The sequence below is a fragment of the Pelodiscus sinensis genome, chromosome 4 (genome assembly GCF_049634645.1).
Source record: "Pelodiscus sinensis isolate JC-2024 chromosome 4, ASM4963464v1, whole genome shotgun sequence".
Lineage (NCBI taxonomy): Eukaryota > Metazoa > Chordata > Testudines > Trionychidae > Pelodiscus > Pelodiscus sinensis.
Window position 1 is genome coordinate 65,519,277 of NC_134714.1, and position 21,632 is coordinate 65,540,908.

The window sequence follows — 21,632 nt, forward strand, 5'->3', positions numbered from 1 at the left end:
ATCTATTTTGGTCTCAGAAGTGTGCAGCATGAATTTAACTGTAGCCCTTCTGTGGTGCAACCATCTTGGTGGTAGGGATTTAACATCTCTAGTTTGGCACCCACGGGACCTGTCTATTATCAATGCTTCCACTGCTTACTGGCCTCTTAGAAGATGCTTAGGTGTAAATTAGAGCTAAATAACAGCACAGAACACTGAGAGCCAGGACTTGCGGCTATAAACAGATTTTATGGGACGAGGGAAACTTGGCCACACCCATGATAATATCCAGCTAACTTGCTGGACCACAGATGTTGCTGGACCAGAGAGTGCTGGACTAGAGAGGTTCAACCTGTATTCTCCGCCAGCAAATCTCCCCGCCACTAATATGATGCAATGAGCTCCAGGGCACCTTGTGCTTATGCTGTGACTCCCATGGCTTAATCTCTCCACAGATCTGCCCTTCCCCTCCAATTCCCTTTCACTGACATAGATGAATAGGTATTTCACATGTGATGTGCGTGCACATCCTCCCCACGACACAACCCATCACAGCTAACCCCCTCACAGCTTTGGCCGTGAATTAAAGAAACTTGTTGGCAGGGAATATTGCCACATGGAAAATTATCACGGGCTTTTACTGACACCATCTTAATCTGATCAAGATTCTCCTGACACAGAGCACAGGGTGGAAAATTTGGTTCTCATCAAGGCTTTGGGATGTGTTTTTGTGAAGGAGGAAACTATTATACTTTGTTGGGGCGGGGGAAGATGGGAGTGCTCTGAAGAGCAGTGAATGAGCAAGAAGTCATAGAAGTGAACAGTGAGAAATTAATGGGGCCACTTGTTCTCTTCATTTACTCTTGCAGGAGTGTGTGAGGGCAGGGGGATAATATTCAGAAAGAGGAGCCAGGAGGAGCTAGGGTTTGAATGGTGTCTGAATAGAGCTTGCTTTCTTCTCTGCCACTTTAGTTTTCAGTTCAGATTTGGCTTTGATTGGGAGGAAGGAACTTGTGCCATGGACTCTTCCTCTAGTCTTCTGTCCTGCGAAATAAAGCAAAGCAGAGTTGATGAATAGCTTTGGAAAGAAACTCCATAATTGTCTGATTTTTTTTTTTTTTTCAGACACCCTAAGCAGGGTGGGGGTGAGTAGGCAGGAAGGGAAGGAGGAAGAAAATGGATTTCTTGCAGAAATCTGCTTTGTATTAGTTTGGGGAATAATGGGAAGAATTGGGAAAAGGGGCAGCAGCAGAGACTAGAGAGATGGCTAGGGAACAGATGTGAGGATAACGAGAAGGAAATGAAATACGGAGGGAGACTGGGATTTGGGAAGAAGAAAAAGAAGTGTGACTGGTAGGAGCAGAGTAAGAAGAAATGTGTGTATGTTTATGGGGGGAGGAGATGGTATGCGTGTGTAGGGGAATGCTGGTGACTTGGTGAGTCAGATGCTGTGTGTAAATGAGATAGTGACGTCTGGTTCCTTTCCAGTCCACTCCTAAATTTAACCTGAGGAAACGGCTTCTTTGTTTTTTCCCTTTGCCAAAGCTGCCTGTTTCTTCTCTGGAGATTTCATGATAACCCTCTTTTGCACTGATCCCCAGTACACATAGAATGTGCACAATGCAAATAGGTCTGGAGAGTTTTTTGGCAGCACGTTGGCGATAAACAGCCTCAGCCTCTCCCACTTACACACCAGCAACTCCAAAGTGGCTCCCTGCCATCTCTGCTGGTGAAAGTCCAGCGGCTCTGGAAGAGACTTCCAAGAGGGCCTGTTGGTGATGGAGATGTATCAACTCTTCTGTGCCTCAAGAACCAATTACTACCTCACATGAGGGCTCCTTTGGAAAAAAACAAGGTGTCAAAATAACACCTTTTTTATTCCAAAGCACTTTTTGATTTCTTTGTTTTAAAGCCAAAGTTCATGGTTACATGTTGCTGCTAGGAATGGTAAGGCCCTAGCCCTAGAAATAAAATCGGTTCTTAGGAACCAGTCAGCAAAGAAGCTAGATACCCAGTTGGTTGGGGCACAACGTAGGCAGCAATAATGTTGCCACTCAGCAGTAAATAGTTTCATAAATGGTTCTGACATCAAACCAGTGTTCAAACTGGGAGGAGAAGGTGATGTAGTTAATCTGTGTAAATGCCACCCACAGTTGTCGAGTGGCTGAATACTTCTGCTAAAATGATCATCAGTGAGCTAGTTAATAATGTTGACCTTTTAAACAATCATCAGACAGTGGAGTAAGTCTTCCATTGCATGGAAACAGTGCATTTCAGATCTATTGTTTGTTTTCTCTGTGTCTGTGAGCTTTCAGAGGGACACATGTAGAAAGTCTTCCTCAGAAATATAATTGTTAGGGAATTTTTTTTTTAAATGTCAGAGAGAAATATCAGCAGAAACTGATAAGGGCACTAGAAAAAGTGATGGTTTGATAGACTTGACCCAACTGAAGTGGGGATGAAGTGTGGAAAATATCAACACTATTTTTCCATCCACTGGTAGCAGAATACTGAGCAAACAGAATCTTACAAAAATGAAACATGCTGAATGCTAGATGGAAGCTTGTTGTGAACTATTGACAAAGTGAAATTCATTAGGGCAAACTTGAATGATATATCTCAGGATTAATGATGACCAGGTCATCTTATGGTGGACCAGTGATCTGTCATCGTATAGCAATTTCTATTTTCCTGTATTGACTTGAGCAATGTATTTTATTAGTAGATTGCACAGTCACTGAGTACTTTATAGGCTCTCCACAAACCCTGCTTTGGGAAGCTGTTGAAGAACATAAGAACGGCCATACTGGATCAGACCAAAAGTCCATCTAGCCCAGTATCCTGTCTGCCGACAGTGGCCAATACCAGATGCCCCAGGCCCAGAGGGAGGGAACCAGAACAGGTAATCCTCACGTGATCCCTCCCCTGTCACCGGCAGACATTTGAACACGGTCTTCAGCAAAACTGCAACATGCTGTGCTCCTAGGGTTGGAGGGACTGCAGTGTGGAGACAGAGTGAGCCAGGTAGCAGAAACTAGGTAAATGTAGCCACAGTGGCCACTTTACTCATTATTCTTTTAACTGCAACTTTTACCCTTTTGAAAGGATGCAGCAATCCAGTGTAGAGGGGGGCTAGAGAAGTTCCTAAGGCTGCAGCAAGATTCAGAATGAGAGCCAGATGAGAATGCAGGACTTTCTGGCTCCCAGGCTTGTGTTTGTAACATGCATCACTGCCATATAATGAACTTCAGTTCATTTGCATTGTTGGTTAAAACAGCCTAAAAGTTGGGTGGAGTCTTTATAACAGTGTGACAGGACTGTCATGAAATACAGCGTTTGTGCAATTCAGCCCTCTGGCAGTGTAGCACAAGATATGCCGTGTTCCTTTCTAACTGGCCGTGGGGTATGTGTGGTGGGAGTATGTGCTCACATATTTTGATGGATACACTTAGGAGTTATTTTTAAAAAATCTGCTTGTGACTGCCTATTAGGTGTTAAAACCTTGTAGGAAGGTCAGGAACAATTTGGCTGACTGTCTAGCCGGCTGGCATGATGGCGGGACTCGTTAGCAGCTGCCTCAGCATAGGAGTTTGAGCCTCTCTGAGGGAAAAGAGTTAGAAGGAGCAGCCAGGAAGTTCTGCAGAGAGAATCTCTGGGAATAGCCTCCTCTGGAGGTCTAAGACTTAAGGTTGTTCGTAAATAACTACAGGCTCAGTTGCATAGGTTAAGAATAACAGCAAAATCCAGGATCCCACCCATTTACTGGTCTATTCTCGGAAATGCTTTATTTATTGATTTGCCTGCTTGGTTCTTAGATCATGCTGTGTTCTTGCATGTCTTTAATTTTTAGATTGTTTCTTAGAGAAAACGCAAAGGACTAGTATACACTTAGAATTTCATAGCTATACCTTCAGGGGGCATGAAAAATGCACCTAGCTGAGAAATGTAGGTATGCTGGCCTAATGCCTGGTGTAAAAAGTGCTAATCTTCCATCAAACTAGCTACCATGTCTCAGGGAGATGGATTACATGTGTGAGTGGGAGAACCCTTCCTGTTGGCATAGGTGGTGTCTACACTGACACCCTGTAGCCACTGTAGTAGCTTAGGTATGAACATACCCAAAGGTCCTGTTTTCAAGTAAATGTCCTTAGCCATATAACACAAAGGAACTTAATACCTTAAAACCTGCTGCATAGAAGTGATTCTACCTGGATATCACATTTACCTTCAATTCTCCATAATGTTCTCCAAAGCGTAATGGACCCAAAATTCTCCAGGGTATAATTCTGCGTTGCACAAGGGATGACTTTGGTCCATTAAGCCTATCTTGCTTCGTACAGTGGGATTTCTCTCTTGTTTTTCTGATTGGCTGGAAGCTGAGGATTAGGTGGATTTTCCCATCTGCTTATGTACTGTTTCATGGCTCATAATATGAGGGCTTAACTGTCCCTGAATTGTTAATGGGTCACAGACCACCTACTTTCTTTACATTCTGTGGAAATCAAAGCGAGTAGATCAGACTTGAAACTGGTGTGACTGGTCAGGTTAAATTAGATCCTTCTGTGCTTTTTACTCTTAATCACTTAAAACACTTTCACTGCTGGTTGCCCAGGTTACCTGTACCATTAGAACTGCCCCACTAATAGACCAGTGAATGTTGGTGCATGCCTGTATGATCAGAACAGCAGATGTATTTTACTTGGGCATGGCTAGAATGTGTAGAAGCCACACAGGCTACCTTTGGAGGAAAACATTGAGTGGCAACTTGCACTGGAAGGAACAGAGGAAGCTGATGATTTGCAAGCTTGGTTAGTTAGAGGTTAAAGCTTCAGTGAGCTATGGTGGCGTGTGTCTGCTTTGAGGCAGTGATGTTGATTGAGTACAACAGCATCAGGCAGCAGCCATGGGCCTGTGGTGTTGGAGTGTCTGCACCTTTTGATGGTGTCTATTCCATTTCATAACTTGCACTGCTCCTGGCATGCAGCCCTGTCAGACCAAGTGAGGGGAATTCAGAGGGGGAAGAAAGAAGTGCAGTTCTCGGGAGCTGCCCTGCCGCGTCACAAGTTCTTTAAAGGTGCTGTTAGCACAGTTCCATGCAGGGAATGAATTGTTCTCCAGTTGAGAAGGAGGATCATCTTATTGCTAAGAATTGTCATATTTCCTGGACAGTAGCAAGCCTTTTGATTCTGAGAGCCTGACTTTTCACTGGGTTGGTTCCTTTGCTCCTATGTTATGTGATGAGGCCCTGGCAGAGATGTGTTCATTTCTGTCCTGTGTTGAAAATGATCCTGAGGGTTTTTCACTGGTGGAGGGTGGGGAAGGGGAAAGAATGTATCCTGGACATACCCAGTCTTGTGTGGCAGCAGTTGTCAAGACACACTAAGGGTGAGACTCCTGGCTTTGTCAGTAATCTTAGGGGGAATTTCCCCTTTCCTGCTACTCCAGATTGGTGGACCTTAAGCTAGTGGTGGAGGTGATTATATATAATGTATATTGATTATCAAGGGGAGATGGTCACCACTGTTTGTTTCTAGATATCTCCTGCTGGCTGATTTCTTGACAGCCCTAGAGGAAGCTAATTATTTTTTCATTTGTCTTCCAAGCGAGTGGGCTCTTGCACCGTGCCTCTTGTTTTCTGGCTAACATTCTTTTGGTCCAAACTGAGGCCTTTTCTGTCTTGTCTGTGCTATTAGCAAGAGCCATGCCACACAATGATTATTCCTGTCTGGGGCCATGCTGAGCTAGTCCCAGTCATTGCCCTGACATTCAGGGCCTGGGTGGAGGTACAGGGACAAGAGGAGGGCAGAATCTGAACTGCTCATGTGCCCAGAATGTAGGATCACTTGTATCTGAGGAGAAGGGACAGAATCATGGGGCAGCCGCATTGACGTTCCTAACTGACCTTCCTTTCTTTCTGGCTTGTGAGTTGTAAGAGATTCAGAGCTTCTGGAAAGGTGATTATTTATGGCATTCCACAGCGGAATGATTTGTTATGATCCCCCAACCTCCCTTTGTGTTTTCCAGCTAGTTGGGTAGGGGTGGGACAGATGTGCCAGGCTGCCCTTTCTCCTTTTGCCAAGGACGAGGGGATAGAGCACATTGTGATACCCGGAGGCTGGTCTGTCAACGTCTTTTTTTTTTGTTTTGTCCTCTCCTTTTAGGTGTGTCGTTGTGCTCTTCAACCCTAGGAAAAATAAGCAACATCACATTGTAAACAGCTCCAGGTGAGTGAAGCTCAGAGATACGCAGACAGCTGGCCTTGTGTTAATGGAGAGTTGAATTTGGGAGTCCTTTTTCTGGCTCTAGTGAACTATAAGCGCTGCTGGGGAGTGGCGCCCAGTGCTCCCTGAGTCCTAAACTCCCCCAAGCAAGAGTCACTGGCATGGGACTACTGTCTGTGCCCTAGAGGAGAAGGTTTTATCCATGATCGCTAGGGAGAATCTCATAAATACTACATTCCGTGGAGGATGTTTTACTTGAACTCTGTTGGGCTTGAATTATTCTTTCCCTGAGGTGTAGCCCTAGTTTGGACCCGGACTGACTGACTTGTCTAGTTGGCAAGCAGGTGTCAGAGTTCCATACGCCCGTAGCTGTAGAACCCTTTCTGTGCTGCAGACCCAGTGAAAGAGTTTGAGCTGCAGGGAATGCAAGTGTTCAACCTGGGGAGAAACAAAGCTATTGGCAAGTTATTGCATGTGCTATGAACCTCTTCTCAGTCATCCCACCTTCCTGCCCCAGGGTGACCAGATGGCAAGTGTGACGCATGGGAACAGGATGGAGGATAGTAGGTCCTATATAAGACAAAGCCCCTAATATTGGGACAGTTTCAAAAATATGGAGACATCTGCTCACCTTCCCCACTCATGGTAGACCAAAGTGTAATTGGATACAGGCACCACTTCAGTATTCTCCTGTCTCTTTTTTAGGAAGACGATCACAGCTCTTGCTTTCTCCCCTGATGGAAAGTACTTGGTTACTGGAGAGGTAAGTGTTGAAAATTGTTTCAAACAGGGACATGTCTGCAGGCCATCCCATTGCAGACTGGGAAGAAGTGTGGCTGCTGTAGAGAGGAAAATGGGCTGTGTGTGAGGAGAAGTGTGGCGTGGGGCCTTAGGTTTCATTAAATCGTTTATCCTTTTTGGCAGGGTTTTTGCCCAAAGGATGTCCAAAGAGAGATCTTAACTGTGCCTCTATACTGCCTGTATATGGGGAAATGTGGTTTTGGCTCTTGCTCACTGATTTATCTGAGCATCATCCTAACTCGGTACTGGTTGTCTCCTTGAGCTCATATGGGAAGATTTTCCAAACGTTTCCTCTGCACAGATTGAGGCAAGTGAATCTCCTGGAAGAGACTCCTTGTGCCAAGGACAAGATGGAGATTAGCTGAGGATATTTGACTCCGCTACACCTATTGACATAGGGGAAAGAGCAAGGAAGGGATGGGGACAGGAAGTTTCTCGTGGCTGGATTGAGTTTAGGGTTGTATCCCATAGGATTTCAGGGAGTGAACCAAGATTGTTACAATGTAGTAAAGAGTGGGAGCTTGCAGAGTAGTGATAAAGGGGCCAGTGCTTACGGGTTTGGCAGTTCATGCATTGTTGTTGGCAGCAGGTGCTCAAAGAGAGAAGAGTGATGACTGTATTGTGGGGTCTGTGCTTTGTTAGAAGTGCAAGGTACATACTGTACATGTAATGAATTTGCAGTTGTTAGATGCTAGAAACACACACAAATGTCACCCTGTCCCCTTTGGATCATGCTCAGCTTGCTCTCGTCGTCTCTGACTACTTGTCATCCAACTCCAGTGTGTTGTAACTTACTGGTGAATGTGTGTCACCAGTCCCTCTCTTGTGCCCAGTTCTTGGAGGATATGAGTAGAACTAGGCAAATTGTTTTTGTCAAACTGAAAAATGCAGGGTTGAGTCAAATTTATCTAATGGTTTCAGAGCAAAAAAAGGGAAGAAAATTCTGAAAAAGTCAGAACATTTGATTCTTTGCTTCAAAACAACATTTCATTTTGAAATGAATCTATATTTAATTAAAAAAACTACAAAAGGGTAAAACACCCTATTGTGAAATATTTCATTTCAGCTTGAATTAAATATTTTAACTTGAAATGATTCCCCTCCCTCCGAGTTTTTTTCACTTCAGTAAGAAAATCTAATGCTTGCAGTTTTGGGTGGCCCTGACAAATATGGAGGATTTTTTTTTATTATCCCTTAAACTGAAAATCAGTTATTCACCCTGCACTAGTGTGTTACAGGCTCAGCGGGAGCATTCTGGCTCAAGCTCATGCTTTTAGCTCTTGATGTCCCTGGTTCAATATCCAGTGTGTTGACCAAGTTAGCCTGGTGAAGTTAGCCTGTTAGCTGGGCTGTGACAGACTTCTCTCTTATGGATCAGACACAAAGGAGGACCTGTAACAGACACTTACCAGTGGGGTTTATACCTACAGAGCAGAGCTGGCTCAAAATTATCCTCTTGGGTTTGTTTTTGGAACAAAATAATTTTTGTTTTGGTGGAAGTTTCATTTTTAAATGAAAATTTTCAAAATGAAAATTCAGACTTTTTTTTTTTTTTTGGAAATCCTTAAAAAAATTTGGTGGGTAAAACACCAATTTTACTCCTCGCTTCCCCCTACCCTTGAGGAGTGGAAGAGCATAATTAAAAATGTAAAGATTATTTTCCTACTGACATAACACACAGCTTTTTTATCGGAAACTTTTTGCTGAAGAACAACAGTAGAAATTGCATTAAAATGATACATTTTTATTTCATGAGTTGTTTTACAGTGTGTAATTTACCTTTTTGACACACCTTACAGCTATTTCTATGTGTCTTCTCAAAAACATTAATTTTGAGTGTTTGTCTTGTCCTGTAGCGCCACCTCCTGGTAGCAGCACTAAGTCTAAACCCCCCTGCTGCCCTGGAAGTTCTGCAGTTGCCTGGTGACAGGTGACTGAAGAGTGTTTAGCTTGTGAAGTCTAAATCTTGCAGAATAAGTGCACTGATTCTGCCTAATGACTCTAAATTGGTGCATGGCTGGGTTTTCTTGCGTGAGAACAGAGTCTCATCCCTCTGTATGTGTTAGCTCTGGTCTGAGTGTCTCAAATGCTGAGGAGATGGAGGCTTTCCATATAGGAATAAATTGCTTGTCCCGTGGGAGTTGATAGAGCTCACTGCTGGTAGCATCCGTTCAATTATTTAAAGTGTATTCAATTTGTTAAAGTCTCTGGGGGCTGAAGATCTAGAGGTTGGTTACTTACCTAGTGTGAGGGTTTTGCAGGGTAACTGTATTGACTTTTGTACCATCTTGACTGTAACCTTGAGGACAGAACTCTGTCAACTGGGTGAAAGCTGAGCTTGAATAAATTAAAATCTGACCACTGTGCTTTTCCAGGCCATTTGTACTGTAGGTAAAGCTGCAAAACAAGTCCATTAAATGTGTTCATGTTTCTGAGGCTTAGATTTTCAATCAAGCATGTCATCCCTGCACATAAGCAAGTGACTTGCTTCACCCTTACTGGAAAAGATAACCACTTTGCTTTGTTGCCATGGAGATCCTATCTTGCAAGCTACTTTTTGACAGGATGTGATATCCTGAGGAAGCTGTTGAGCAGGGTTTGCCTATTAATCATGTAGTTGGCAAGGACTTCTGCCTGTCTTGTACTTGCTCTTTCACTTTTAAATAACAAAATAAATGATTTTTCAGGAACACTAAGTCCAAGTCTACACTGGCACTTGACAGTGCTGTAACTTTTTGGCTTGGGATGTGAAAAACATTCCCCCTCACCTCCGAGCGCAGCAAGTTACAGTTCTGTAACATGCCAATGTGAACCGGTCTACGGCTGGTAGTTACTCCATTTGCAGAGGTGGTTTACACAGAGCACTAGGAAAGCTCTCTCCCAGTGCTCGTGGGGTGACCATACTTTCAGTTTGAAGTGCTGCCACAGCTGCACTTTAAACTTTTAAGTGTACACAGCTTTAGTGTTGGCAAAAGATGCTGCATTGACATCTGAAGAGACTGTTTATCCACAAAACAAAAGCAGCAAGAAGAGGAGTACGTTTCCCCCAAACACAGCTCTTCCTATGCACTTCAAATCTAGTGTGGAGTGGCTACCTTTGGAAAAGGGAAGACTGCTGATTTCCTGTGGTCTTCTGTAAAGAAATTGTGAACGAATGTGACAGTGTCAAGTTTTTGTGGTGTGAACACCTAGCTATTGGGACCTCTAAGTGTCACTATGAGTTACTAGTTTCCATTGCAGAAAACAGATGTGTGGAAAATATTGATTCACTCTCTTGTCTTGGGTTTTAATTTAATATTACCCCGTTCAGTTATCTACTTAAATCAGCAAATTCATTACACTTGTTGCAAACAAGCCAAAGAACATCCAAAGGTTGAGCTGTGCTCTAGTGCTGGATTGACTTCCAAGCTATGTGTGCTTGGGGAAAATGTGTGGGGATGTTGCATATTTGAATCCATCACAACTAGCCTTATCACTGCTCTTTGTCTCTGACTCACCCCTTCAGAGTGGGCACATGCCAGCCGTTCGCGTGTGGGACGTGGCTGAACGCACCCAGGTGGCGGAGCTCCAAGAACACAAATATGGCGTGGCCTGTGTGGCATTCTCCCCCAGCTCCAAGTACATTGTTTCAGTGGGGTACCAGCATGACATGATTGTCAACGTGTGGTCATGGAAGGTAAGTGTGCAAGAAGATCAGTTTAATGGTCGGAAAAGATACATTGTGCAAGGCCCAAGATGGTCAAGCCAGAAGGGACCTCTAGGTCATCACAGGCCATTAAACTTCACCCTGTTACTCTTGTGTTGAGCCCTGTGACTTGTTTGGCTCAAGCACGTCTTCCAGAATTCTTGCCCAAAGTTACAGGGGCAGTCAGTGACGGAGTCAGGAACTGAACCCAGATCTCCCAAGTCACAGGGCAACCAAAAGGCCATCGTTTCTCAGGCATGGGGTTATAGGAATGGCTGGTGTGATATCTCCATCCTCCAGTCTGGGAGAATGACCCAGAAGTTTGGTCAAGCTGAAGCAACCAACTGTTGTCTGAGGTGCTCCCCAGTTTCCAACTGGAGAGAGGCCACAGCAGCCGCCCAGGTGTTGAGGACAGAAAGAGCTCCAGCAGCATTTCCTGTTAGTTTATTTGGGGAGAAGTTGTACAACAGGCCCCTGAGTCTGGGGCTTGAGTTGCTGCTTGCTTTCTCCAGTCCCTGGTACCTCTGACAGCGCTCTGCTGCTGATCTCCAAGAAGCCTTTTGGAATGAGCATCTGAGCTAAGTGAGATGGCTTCTGAGCCAAGGGCTGAGTAGCTTGGAGTGCTGCTGGTGGAAAGAAGGGGGAAGTGGGGCTTATGGCTTTGTGAAAGAGGAATGGGGAATGGAACCATTGATCAGAGTGAGTGGCTGGCTGACCACTGAGTACTGCAGGAAATAGATCAAGAATTTAAATCCAAGAGAAGAGAGTGGCAAGATCTTTGAATCTCCTCTCTGCTGCTAACCCATGGAAGTAACATTCCTTCCCCATGCTGATGGAAAGGGAACCCCTGCAATCTAATCATTATGCTCAGAAAATACCCCTTTCTATTCCCCCCTTCCCTTGGTTATTTCATGTGCATGAAGAGAGGAATCACAGCAGGTGTGGGTGCTCTTGTCTCTTTTCCCCGAGGCTGACCAGAAGCAGCATGTTCACCTCTTGTTTTGCCCTGTGACTTCTGTCTGCCTGGGACATGGCAGCGATTGATGGTATTTTCCTGTTGAAAGTGCCTACTGCCCATTCCAAGTGCTATGCCCATTGCTGACCGAGGACTGGAAGACCTCCAGCCAGTGTTGGCCTGCGTGTGCTTTCAGCGTTTAGAATGGGAAGTCTGTTTTGTTCTGTGTGTCCTGGGACTATGAAATAGCCAAGGTGCAGATGACCGTTTTACTCTAGGCACAAATGACACAGGAACCATTATGTGGCTGAGACAATGTAGCAGCAGGTCTGAATGTAAAAGCATGATGTCCAAACTGCCAGAGCACCATAAGTAGTGGACAGAGCTGGCTCTGGGGTTGGAGCATAGGGCCCAGGGCATCCACCCTGCCTCTTCCTGTCCCTGCTTCACTCCTTTTCTTTCCCCTTGTGCCCCCTCCCTTGAGTTATGTGACTTAGGGGATTACAGGAAGGCCTGGCGTGGGGTAGCAGCAGGGGTTGGACCCCCTGCGTTCAGCACAGCAGTGGGAAGCAGAGCACCCCAGCCTGCGTCCCTCTGCTCCCCTGAGCCCTGCATCACTTGGGAGCGGAATGGGTGGGGCCTGGGCCAGGATGTCCACTTCCCGCTACCCTGGTGAAGTGGAGCACAGCAGGCTGAGAGATGGTGGCAGGGCGGAGAGAGCTGTTGGGTTGCTCTGGCTCCCGCCACCACAGAGAGTGTGAGGGGGGCTGTGCCCCAGCTGCCGCTCCATGCCAAGTACCCCCATTTAATTCCTGAGGCTGGTCTGATCCCTGTGGGTCCCATCCACTGGATGATTGAGGCAGCCATTGCGGGGGCCCCCAAAGTACGGGTCCTGGGGTAGCCACCCCAGACCATCCTATGGATGGGACAGCTCTGGTAGCAGAAGGTTTTTAGCTGGTGGTTCATCCTCCCATCCTGTGTTCAGACAGACTTTGAATCTGTGGCTGCCATGCATAACACCAGTAGCTGAAGTGAACCTTTTTATACAAAGGTATTGGGTAAGACACCTGAGCTACTGAAACAATTGTCTTTCCAGAAAAACATTGTGGTGGCAGCCAACAAGGTGTCCAGCAAAGTGACAGCAGTGTCATTTTCAGAGGATTGCAGTTACTTCGTCACAGCTGGCAACCGCCACATCAAGTTCTGGTACCTGGATGACAGCAAAACCTCCAAGGTAAGTGCTGGGGACAGAATAAGAAGCAGTGAGCGGGGGCTGTCTTGGATTCTCTCTCTCTCTCTCTAACAGGTTATTTCTTTTGGTAGGTGAATGCCACCGTCCCCTTGCTAGGGCGCTCCGGTTTGCTGGGGGAACTGAGGAACAATTTCTTCACAGATGTTGCCTGTGGACGGGGTAAAAAAGCAGACAGCACTTTCTGCATCACCTCTTCTGGCCTCCTGTGTGAATTCAATGAAAAGAGGCTGCTGGACAAGTGGGTAGAGCTGAGGGTGAGTTCTGGGTCTGCGCTCCATGGACTTCAGTGCCCACTGACATGCAGGGAGGAACGGGAGGGGTCATTAGAGACCACAAGCTATTGTTAACCGTGAGAGTTGCTGACCTGCGAGGAGTGCTGGCAACTTCTGCTGCTTTATGATTTCTAATGTTTTCCATTAAAGCATGGCACAGAGCAGCAGTGTGTGCTAGGGACACCAGAGCCTGGGGAGTTTTTTGCTTAAAGGCCAGTTGGAAAAGAGCTTTTTGTGTAGGAGATGCTCTAATTCCTGATAAACTTCTGCCCTTCATTGTGATGTGTCCTTGTGGCTGTGCAAAGGCTGGATATGGCTTCTTTTGGGAACCCATAAATGTCACTCCCGAGTTGTCCAGGGGGAGAGAAGGGCGTAGCAGCAGAGTGTGGGAGGCATTCAGGGGCAGAGCAAGCTGCCTCTGCAGTGCCATCCACGAAACAAAATTCTGCTCTTCCCCCTTCTGGTAGTGTATCCAGGCTAGCCTGTTGGTAAAGATTTTATATTCAATTAAAGGGAGAGAACACAAACTGTAAAAAAAAAAAAATGGATCCAGGGTATTCAAACCAGGGCAAAACCTTTCCATGTTTCCTCAAGTGAAACCTGTCTTCTCTTCTTCTCTTTCTTCTCTATAATCTGCCTTTTTCACTTCTGCTCAGAACACAGACAGCTTCACAGTAAGTGAGAATGAAGCGTTTGCTCTGACCTCACCTCATTTCTCTTTCATTTCCTGCCATTTGGACAAATCTCACCAGAGAGCAGAACAATTCCACATCTCTCACCTTTGCCCCCTCTGTACCAGGAAGCATGCTCATGCACTCATGTGGAGCTAGACCCAGTCAATGGTGCTGAACGTCTCCCCTCAGGAGTCCCCTACAGGGCCAGATTTCCAGCTGGTGTAGATCCATATAGCTCCTCTGAGGTCTGTTGAGCTGCATGTGTTTACATCAGCGAGCAGAGTGGGCCCTTGTCACGGTTTTCTGACTCACTGAGTGGACCCTGCAGCAGACCTTGGCTTGGGTGCACCTCAGCAAGAAAATCCAGCTATCAGGCTTTTCCTTAAACTGGCCTCATTTCATTTCACTTCACTTCGGTCCTTGCTGGTTTCAAGTGCATTGCGTGCTGTTATTTACATGGCAGTTTTGAGAGCGAGACCCACCCACTCATCCGGGTTGATTTTTGTCATCTTCTCAGACAACTGTGGCGAACTGCATCTCTGTGAACCACGACTACATCTTCTGTGGTTGCGCTGATGGTACGGTGCGGATTTTTAACCCTTTGAACCTGCACTTTGTCACTACGTTGCCGAAGCCACACTTCCTGGGAATGGACATTGCCAGCGTCACTGAAGCCAGGTACCGTAGGAAAGGGGGGAGTGTGGATGGGGAGAGCAAGTGCAATGATGTGTGATTTGTGACCCTGCCCTTGCCTTGCGCACCAAGCAGCCTTCTACTAGCAGCCTTCCTTCTTCACTATAAAGTGACACTGATAAGAGACACATAGGCCCTCCTGGGATGTTTGGCTCCATCTTGTAGCTTTCCACATCTCTCCATGGGCACTCAAACCTCCTGCCTGCTCCCTAGTCTTTCTTTCCTTGTCTTGTGCATTTTGCCTTCTCCTATCCCTAGTGCTCCCCCATCTCCCTGATAAAAGCAGTGTCACTTTCTGAAATGCAGATGTTGGCCTTCGAGTGGAGCCTTCCTAGATAGATTATTTGATGCATGGTTGTCACTCAATCTGTGGAGGCTGAAATTGGTGAGAGCCCTTCACTCCTCCCTGCTTGGGAATGCATGAGCACAAACAGATCTTCTGTTGCTCGCTTACAGCACTACCACGAAACACACATCAGCTGGGAAAGCATGCTGGGTGCAGATAAACACACCATGCATCTCAGTTGGCTTCTTTAATTCCCATATCTGCACAGAGTAACTGAATTTTCCCCCAGCCTCTCGCTAGTCTTGGTGTGCAAATGCTTCTTAGGAATGATGAGTGATCAGTTCAAATAATGACTTGATATCTGTTGCCCAAAGGTTAGATGGGAGCAAGCTGATAACTCAGGATTGGGACTGGGAATAGATTTCCTCCAGGTTTAAAAAGCTACATGTTTTGGTAGCATTGGATCAAGAAATCCAATGTACTGGCCCTTTACAAACAGCCTCTGTTAGTTTCATGTCAGTCTTCTGAAGCAGAGACAATTATCTGACTCCCGAGCAAGCGTTCGTTGGGCTGATCACAATCACAATAGTTGTTGGTTTTTTTATTTTATAAAGGAAATTGGAAAACACAGGAATCCTTATTATACCAGTGCATACCACAGCCTCTTGGTGGGATGCCATTCTCAAGCACTTAACGTTCTCACAGCCGCATTAGTAACTTGGCTTTCAATAGATTCTGGATTGTGCTCTTCTATTCTCCGGCTTTTCAAGATTGCACTGTGGTTTGCACTAGCAAAACTAGGGATTCTGCTTGTAAATTATCCCATTCTCTTTGGCTTTTCTCCTCCAAAGCCTTCAGCCCGTCCCTTTATAGGTTGATCTAGGTCCTCTAATTCTGTAGCTGTTGCTATCTAGAGATAACAGCACAGAAGGGGAGGACAAGCTAGCCTGGTTAGGCTATAGCCAGAAGTATATTCTCACCCTTTGTTCAAAGAAGTGGATTCCATTTTCCTGGGGCTGTAGTGGGAATGTAGAGGAAGATGTGGTATTAATCACAGCTGTGTGACCCACATCTACCCAGAGAAGGGATGTTTCCATAATCCATGCACTTTTCTTTTCCAGATGGATTAGGCATGTCAGCAGATGGCTGTCTAATGAGCTGCTTTGAACTGCAGTGGGAGGGGTTCTTTCTTATTGGCCATGTAGATGTTGGAATGCATTGTTCCCTTGTGGTGATGGTGTGTGCCTTTAATTGCAGTGTGTTTCTTGGCTCATCCACTCCCCCGTGGTGTGGGAGCAGATATGTTTCTGTATTTGGGGATATCTGTGAATGACTGAGCATTGCTCTAGGGAGCCCCACTTTATTTTAGGGTTATTGTTTGACGTGGATTTTTTTTTCCCTCACCCAGTTGTGCCATTTCCCCTCTGGCACAGTTGTGTTCTGTCTCGCAGGCTCTCAGTAATACTAGTTTCTGGCTGGTCCAGCAGGGACACACGTCTCTCTGTGTTGAGGTTCTTGACCCAATCATGCTTTGCAAGGGAAAGCTGACCCTTTCCCAGTGCTACGCTGTTCTTGCACTCCCATAGGGTCCTATGTTGTCTCTTCTGCCCAAGCATGCTGTTCTAGCAGACAGTGGGTGTTCGGACACCAGCTGCTTTCTGACTTGAGCTTTCAGCATCTTTTCTTATGGTGGCTCCCAAGAGCATTGTAAGGCTTTGCAGGGCATATTTTGGACCGACAGAATGATCATGTGGTTTGTCAAAGAACCTGGACTCTGTCAGTGACTCTTGATCATGGTTCAATCACTTCAATTTGTCTGTGCCTCACCTCTCCATGTGTAAAGGTAGGACAGAGTGTGCCCGCTTTGTAAAGATGTCTGCAGCCTCCCTACACCATGCAAACGGTCTTCCCAACAGCTCTAGGAGAGCAGTGTGAGCTGCATTTTACAGATGGGGAAGATGAGGAACAGATGGGGGAAGTGTCTTGCCCTAGGCCAGATAGCAATAGGGGTTGTTTTGAGAAGAAAACCTGGTTCACTGAACTCCCTTTCTGCTGCTCTAACCACAGCATGATTATTAGTGCATTTAAAGGGACCCTCCCGCCTTAAATCTGCTCTGGTTTTTAATGAGATCTAGGCTAGTGGAGCTTAATTGTATCCTCACCTGGGTTTTAGAACTGCAACTGAGCTGAGCCTTTAGTCCAGGTTTTGCAATGTTCACAATCTTTTTTTAAAAATAATTTTTCCTAACTTCAGGCCTGGAGAATTGAAGTGAGCCTGGTTTTCATGTGCCTTCCAGCCTGAGCTGGCAGAGCAAAGAGACATGTAAAAAATAACCAAACCACTGGCACCTTGTCTGAGTCAACCATCTGAGGTTCTCTCCTCTTTAGCTGGCACCGTAACCCTCTAACTCGAGTCCCACAACATTTCTCGAGTCGTAGAAATGTGAATACATAGTACTGGAAGGGACCTCCTGGGTCCTCAGATTCAGTCTTCTGCTGAAATCCGGACAAAGGACCCTGTTCATAAACTTACAAATCGCCATTTTAAAACTAGTGAGGTTGTTTGCCCCGCTCCTCCTATGGGAAGGCTTTTTCAGAACATTCCTGAAACAGGAAATCTCTCAGGTCCTATATGCTCTGATTGTTTTGCACAGCAGTGAGATGTACCAGGACTCCCCCATCTGGGATCTTCCTCTATTTAATTTCTGCTTTTATTTTTCCCTCCAGTAGCTGGAAGAGTAGAATACAAGTAGGAGTTCTTGCTGCCTACACTGCCACCTCTTACTCCCGCTGCATGTGCCTGAGATCTCTCACTGACAGCCACACCGTTCTCTCCCTTCCTTGCTCCCAGGTGTGAGCACGAGGAGTCCAAAGACCTGAGGGCTCCCGTGTCTTGTTTACTCCTCAGCATGCTGCACAGCGAGAGTCTGCATTGAGCTGTGAATGGAGTAGCTGGAGAGTGAAGTAACAGAAACCAAGCCTGGGCAGTCAGTCCTTCTGGCCCCTCCACCTTCAGAAGTGCAGGCCCATCTTGGGACTTTTATTTTGCAGTGTGGAAAGAGGCTGCTATACTGACATGATAGACCCATTCTCCACCCCATCCATAGTTTTCACCTCCCCAACTACTCGCTCTACCTCACACCAATGTATATGTCTTTCCCCGGGTAGCACCAAACTCTTCTGGCCTAGAGGTTTTTAGCTTCAAGTCCTGTGCCCACACACTCGCCTCAGTGCTACAGAAATTAACCAGACTGTTGTCTTTTCTCTGCACAGCCGTCTCTTCTCTGGTGTGGCGGATGCCAAGTATCCAGATACAATTGCCTTGACCTTTGACCCTACCAACCAGTGGCTATCATGCGTATACAATGACCACAGCCTGTATGTGTGGGATGTCAAGGACCCGAAGAAAGTGGGCAAGGTTTACTCAGCTTTATACCACTCCTCCTGCGTGTGGAGTGTTGAGGTAATGATGGGCTAGGAATGGTGCCCATGTACGGGGGCGAGGGGTCTGCCTGTATTTCCCAGTAAGGAAATATGTTGGGGGGGGGGGGAGGGTGTTGTGTGTGTGTGAAGGGGAGTAACTCCATGGAGTTACTTACATCATGCAAGTGCACAGGTCTCATGTCAGCTCAGAAATAGAGGGAAGAGGATATGAAAAAGGAACAGGCAGGGGCTTTTCCTCTGCATTGTTATGCATCTTACTTCTAACCTCTCCTCATGGATTGAATCTTTAGTAACTCCAGCCATATTCCAGGTATTAACTGCCTGAGTCCCCTCTTATGCGCTGTGTTTGAACTTGGTTAAGTGATGAGGGCTTCTGTCTCTTCCTCCCCCCGATTATGCTAGAAAAAACCCAGAGGGTCTTGTTCACACCAAGGTGTGTCCAGGTAACTCCACTCAGCATTTGTTTGTTTGAAATGAACCTGAAACTGTGATGTGCTGGCCAGTCTGCAAGTGAATTGATTCTAGGTAGGCTGAGTTCCTGCTGTCCTCTTTTACCTATTTGTTGCAAAGGGGTAGCTTTCTGGTTTGGCCATGTTTTGGAACTTGTAGCTGGTAACTAGAATACCAGTTTCACTTGTGGATTGTTTGCTGCGTGTGTCTAGGTGTATCCTGAAGTGAAGGATAGCAACCAGTCATGCCTGCCCCCAACCTCGTTCTTCACCTGCTCGTCTGACAACACCATCCGGCTCTGGAACACAGAGAGCTCCAACATCCACGGCACAGTTCTGCACCAGAACATCCTCAGCCATGTGAGTTCCCAGATGCTGCAGTGGCCTTTGGTTCCCTTTCCCATCTTACACAGCAGTGTACACATTAGACACAATGGGTCACACAAGGGGAGACGTGTGTCTGGGAAGTTACTCAGTCCTGGGGAAATGTAAGAGCAGACCAATTGCAAAGAAAAACATGGCATTTTGTAAGCATCTTAGGCGATGATATTCCTGAACAGATCAGTGTTTCCCCAACTCTCTTCTCTTTCAGAGCCTCTCATCTAAAGTGCTTCAAAAGGAAACGTAACTGTTTCTCTCTTTGCTCCCTTATCCGTAATGCCTCTAACTGCCAAGGCTGCTGAAAGGTGTCCTATGGATTTTGGGCCTTGGGATTCACAATCATTTGGCTCTTATTTCCTTGCTATATATAAGCAGGGATGTTAAAATATAGGAAACCCTCACCCTTCATGGTGGATGTGCTCCTGGCATCACTGTGAATGGCGAAATTCATGAATATTGGAGGACGTAGCTCCCGATCCCTGCAGTGGGCTCCCTGCAGCTCCCGACCTCACCACAGCGGCTGGCAGCAGGGGGACAGCCATGGGGCGATCCTCCCAGGCCAGGCTGGGAGATGCCCACACATACGTGGACTTGTGACTAGCTATTCTGCGAATCACCAGGGTTTCCTGTGGAAGAATCTCATGCAGCAGTACAATAGTTGGTTCCACTAACTTGCTTCTGTATCAGTTACATGATGGAAGGGAACTGCTACACCAACCAGTTCTCCTTTTCTGACCAATCTGCTCTCACATAAACTCCCGCTTGTGCAATAGAGATTCCCAATGATTTGGCTCATCTCACATTATCACTAAAGAACACCTGGAGCCGTTCCCACCTCATCCCACTCTAATACCGTCTAACCCTGAGGTGTCGATCTGTGGCGCAGGAAATGCTGCTTGCTTTGAGCACCGAGGCTGCTTGCTTTATCAAGCTTTCATAGAACAGTCAGAGTGTGATGTTGCTGTGCAGACTCCCCCCCCCCCCCCCCCCCCCCCACCATCTCTGCTCTCCCTTCCTCCACTCCTGCCCCCTCCATTGAGTGGCTTGCTGCTGTGGGTCTCAGTGTCTGTTACTGCCACTAAAAGGAATACATTGGCCATTGCTTGTGTTTCGTGAGGAATCTGCCTGCCAGTGCTTGGCTTTGATGTTAACTGGCCTTTTCTCTCCTTCCTGATGAAGGACCTGATGAAAATCATCTATGTGGATGGCAACACGCAGGCTCTGCTGGACACCGATTACAACTCTGGTGGGAACACAGACAAGGCTGACGCCCAGGCCTTGGATACAAAGGTGGGGATTCGCACACTTTGTGTGAGCCCCAATGGAGAGCACCTGGCCTCAGGCGACAGGATAGGCACTCTGAGGTAACTGGAGTTTCTAGAGGAGAGTTAGATGGGAGTCAGAGGGGGAATGGGCAAAAGGACTATTTTGTGTGTCTCATTGTGTGGTTCCACTTTCACCCTGGATCCATCTCTGTCCTGTTTCAGGATCCATGAGTTGCAGTCCTTAAGGGAAATGCTGAAGGTGGAAGCCCATGACTCGGAGATCCTCTGCCTGGAGTACTCTAAATCTGACACGGGTAAGATAGAGCAGAATCTTTATTCCCATTGATGATTTATGTGCATTCCTTATGTTGTACTGGCTTGCATATGTGTTGCCGAATGGCTCTGTGCTGACCATCGTGTGTAACAGCTCTCTGCTGGTGACCTGCTTCATTCGCTCACAGAGTAGAGGCCTGTAGCATTGCCTAAAAACCCTGAGTTTGAAGCTGACTTCCTCCTCTTGCTGTCACATGGACACCGGCAGACATGGATGATTGCTTCCCCTATCACGGTTGGAAACCTTGGGAACGTTTCCTTGTGCTTATCTGTTTACTTGCACTAATCTATGATGATCTTCTGTAACCTAATTAGAGGATGTTTAAAGCCCTGACCAAGGAGCAAATTACTTCTTAGTGAAGGTTTTACCCTCCCATAATATCATTGGTAGGGTTGAAGCTCTTGGCATCAGCCAGTCGGGACAGACTGATCCATGTATTGGATGCTGGGAAGGAGTACAGCCTGCAGCAGACTCTAGATGAGCACTCATCTTCCATCACAGCTGTGAAGTTTGCAGGTAGATACAATTAACTTTTTAAGCACTGGTGCAGATCAAGCTACTTTTCCCTCCCTTTCCATAGCTAGAAATTGTGCTCAAAGTCGAGAATCACCTTATCCTTTCCTTCATATTTCTCTGGAAAGTCATGTTTCCGAAGTACCTGTAAAAAAACAGACAAGCCCTAAAAAGCTCTCATCTCAGATGCTTACATCTCACCCCTGTTCTTCTGACTGAGGGAGTTCAAGCAAAGGCTCTCTTTGAAATGTAGCAATGCCAGTATTAATTGGCCTAGAGTCTAGGCCAATTAATACTGGCATTGCTACATTTCACTATAGGGCAGATGCTCCCTGTGCAGGAATGGAGTACCTCACATTGCTCAGCCCCTGCACATTGTACTTTCACAATGCTCCTAGTTGCTGATGGCTGGAGGAGTGGTGGGCAGA

General features: G+C 46.3%; 1 protein-coding gene across 4 annotated transcripts in view; it reads left to right on the forward strand.

The window, feature by feature from the left end:
* Positions 1–21,632, forward strand: part of LOC102448110 (mitogen-activated protein kinase-binding protein 1) — a 128,097-nt gene that overhangs the window by 65,746 nt on the left and 40,719 nt on the right. For all 4 annotated transcript variants that reach the window (XM_075927194.1, XM_075927191.1, XM_075927192.1 and 1 more), the window contains 11 exons: positions 6,141–6,203; positions 6,906–6,963; positions 10,507–10,677; positions 12,738–12,875; positions 12,965–13,147; positions 14,357–14,517; positions 18,092–18,281; positions 18,925–19,071; positions 20,272–20,456; positions 20,580–20,671; positions 21,082–21,207. In XM_075927194.1, the coding sequence (XP_075783309.1) occupies positions 6,141–6,203; positions 6,906–6,963; positions 10,507–10,677; positions 12,738–12,875; positions 12,965–13,147; positions 14,357–14,517; positions 18,092–18,281; positions 18,925–19,071; positions 20,272–20,456; positions 20,580–20,671; positions 21,082–21,207 (1,514 nt within the window). The remainder of the gene's footprint in view (positions 1–6,140; positions 6,204–6,905; positions 6,964–10,506; positions 10,678–12,737; positions 12,876–12,964; positions 13,148–14,356; positions 14,518–18,091; positions 18,282–18,924; positions 19,072–20,271; positions 20,457–20,579; positions 20,672–21,081; positions 21,208–21,632) is intronic.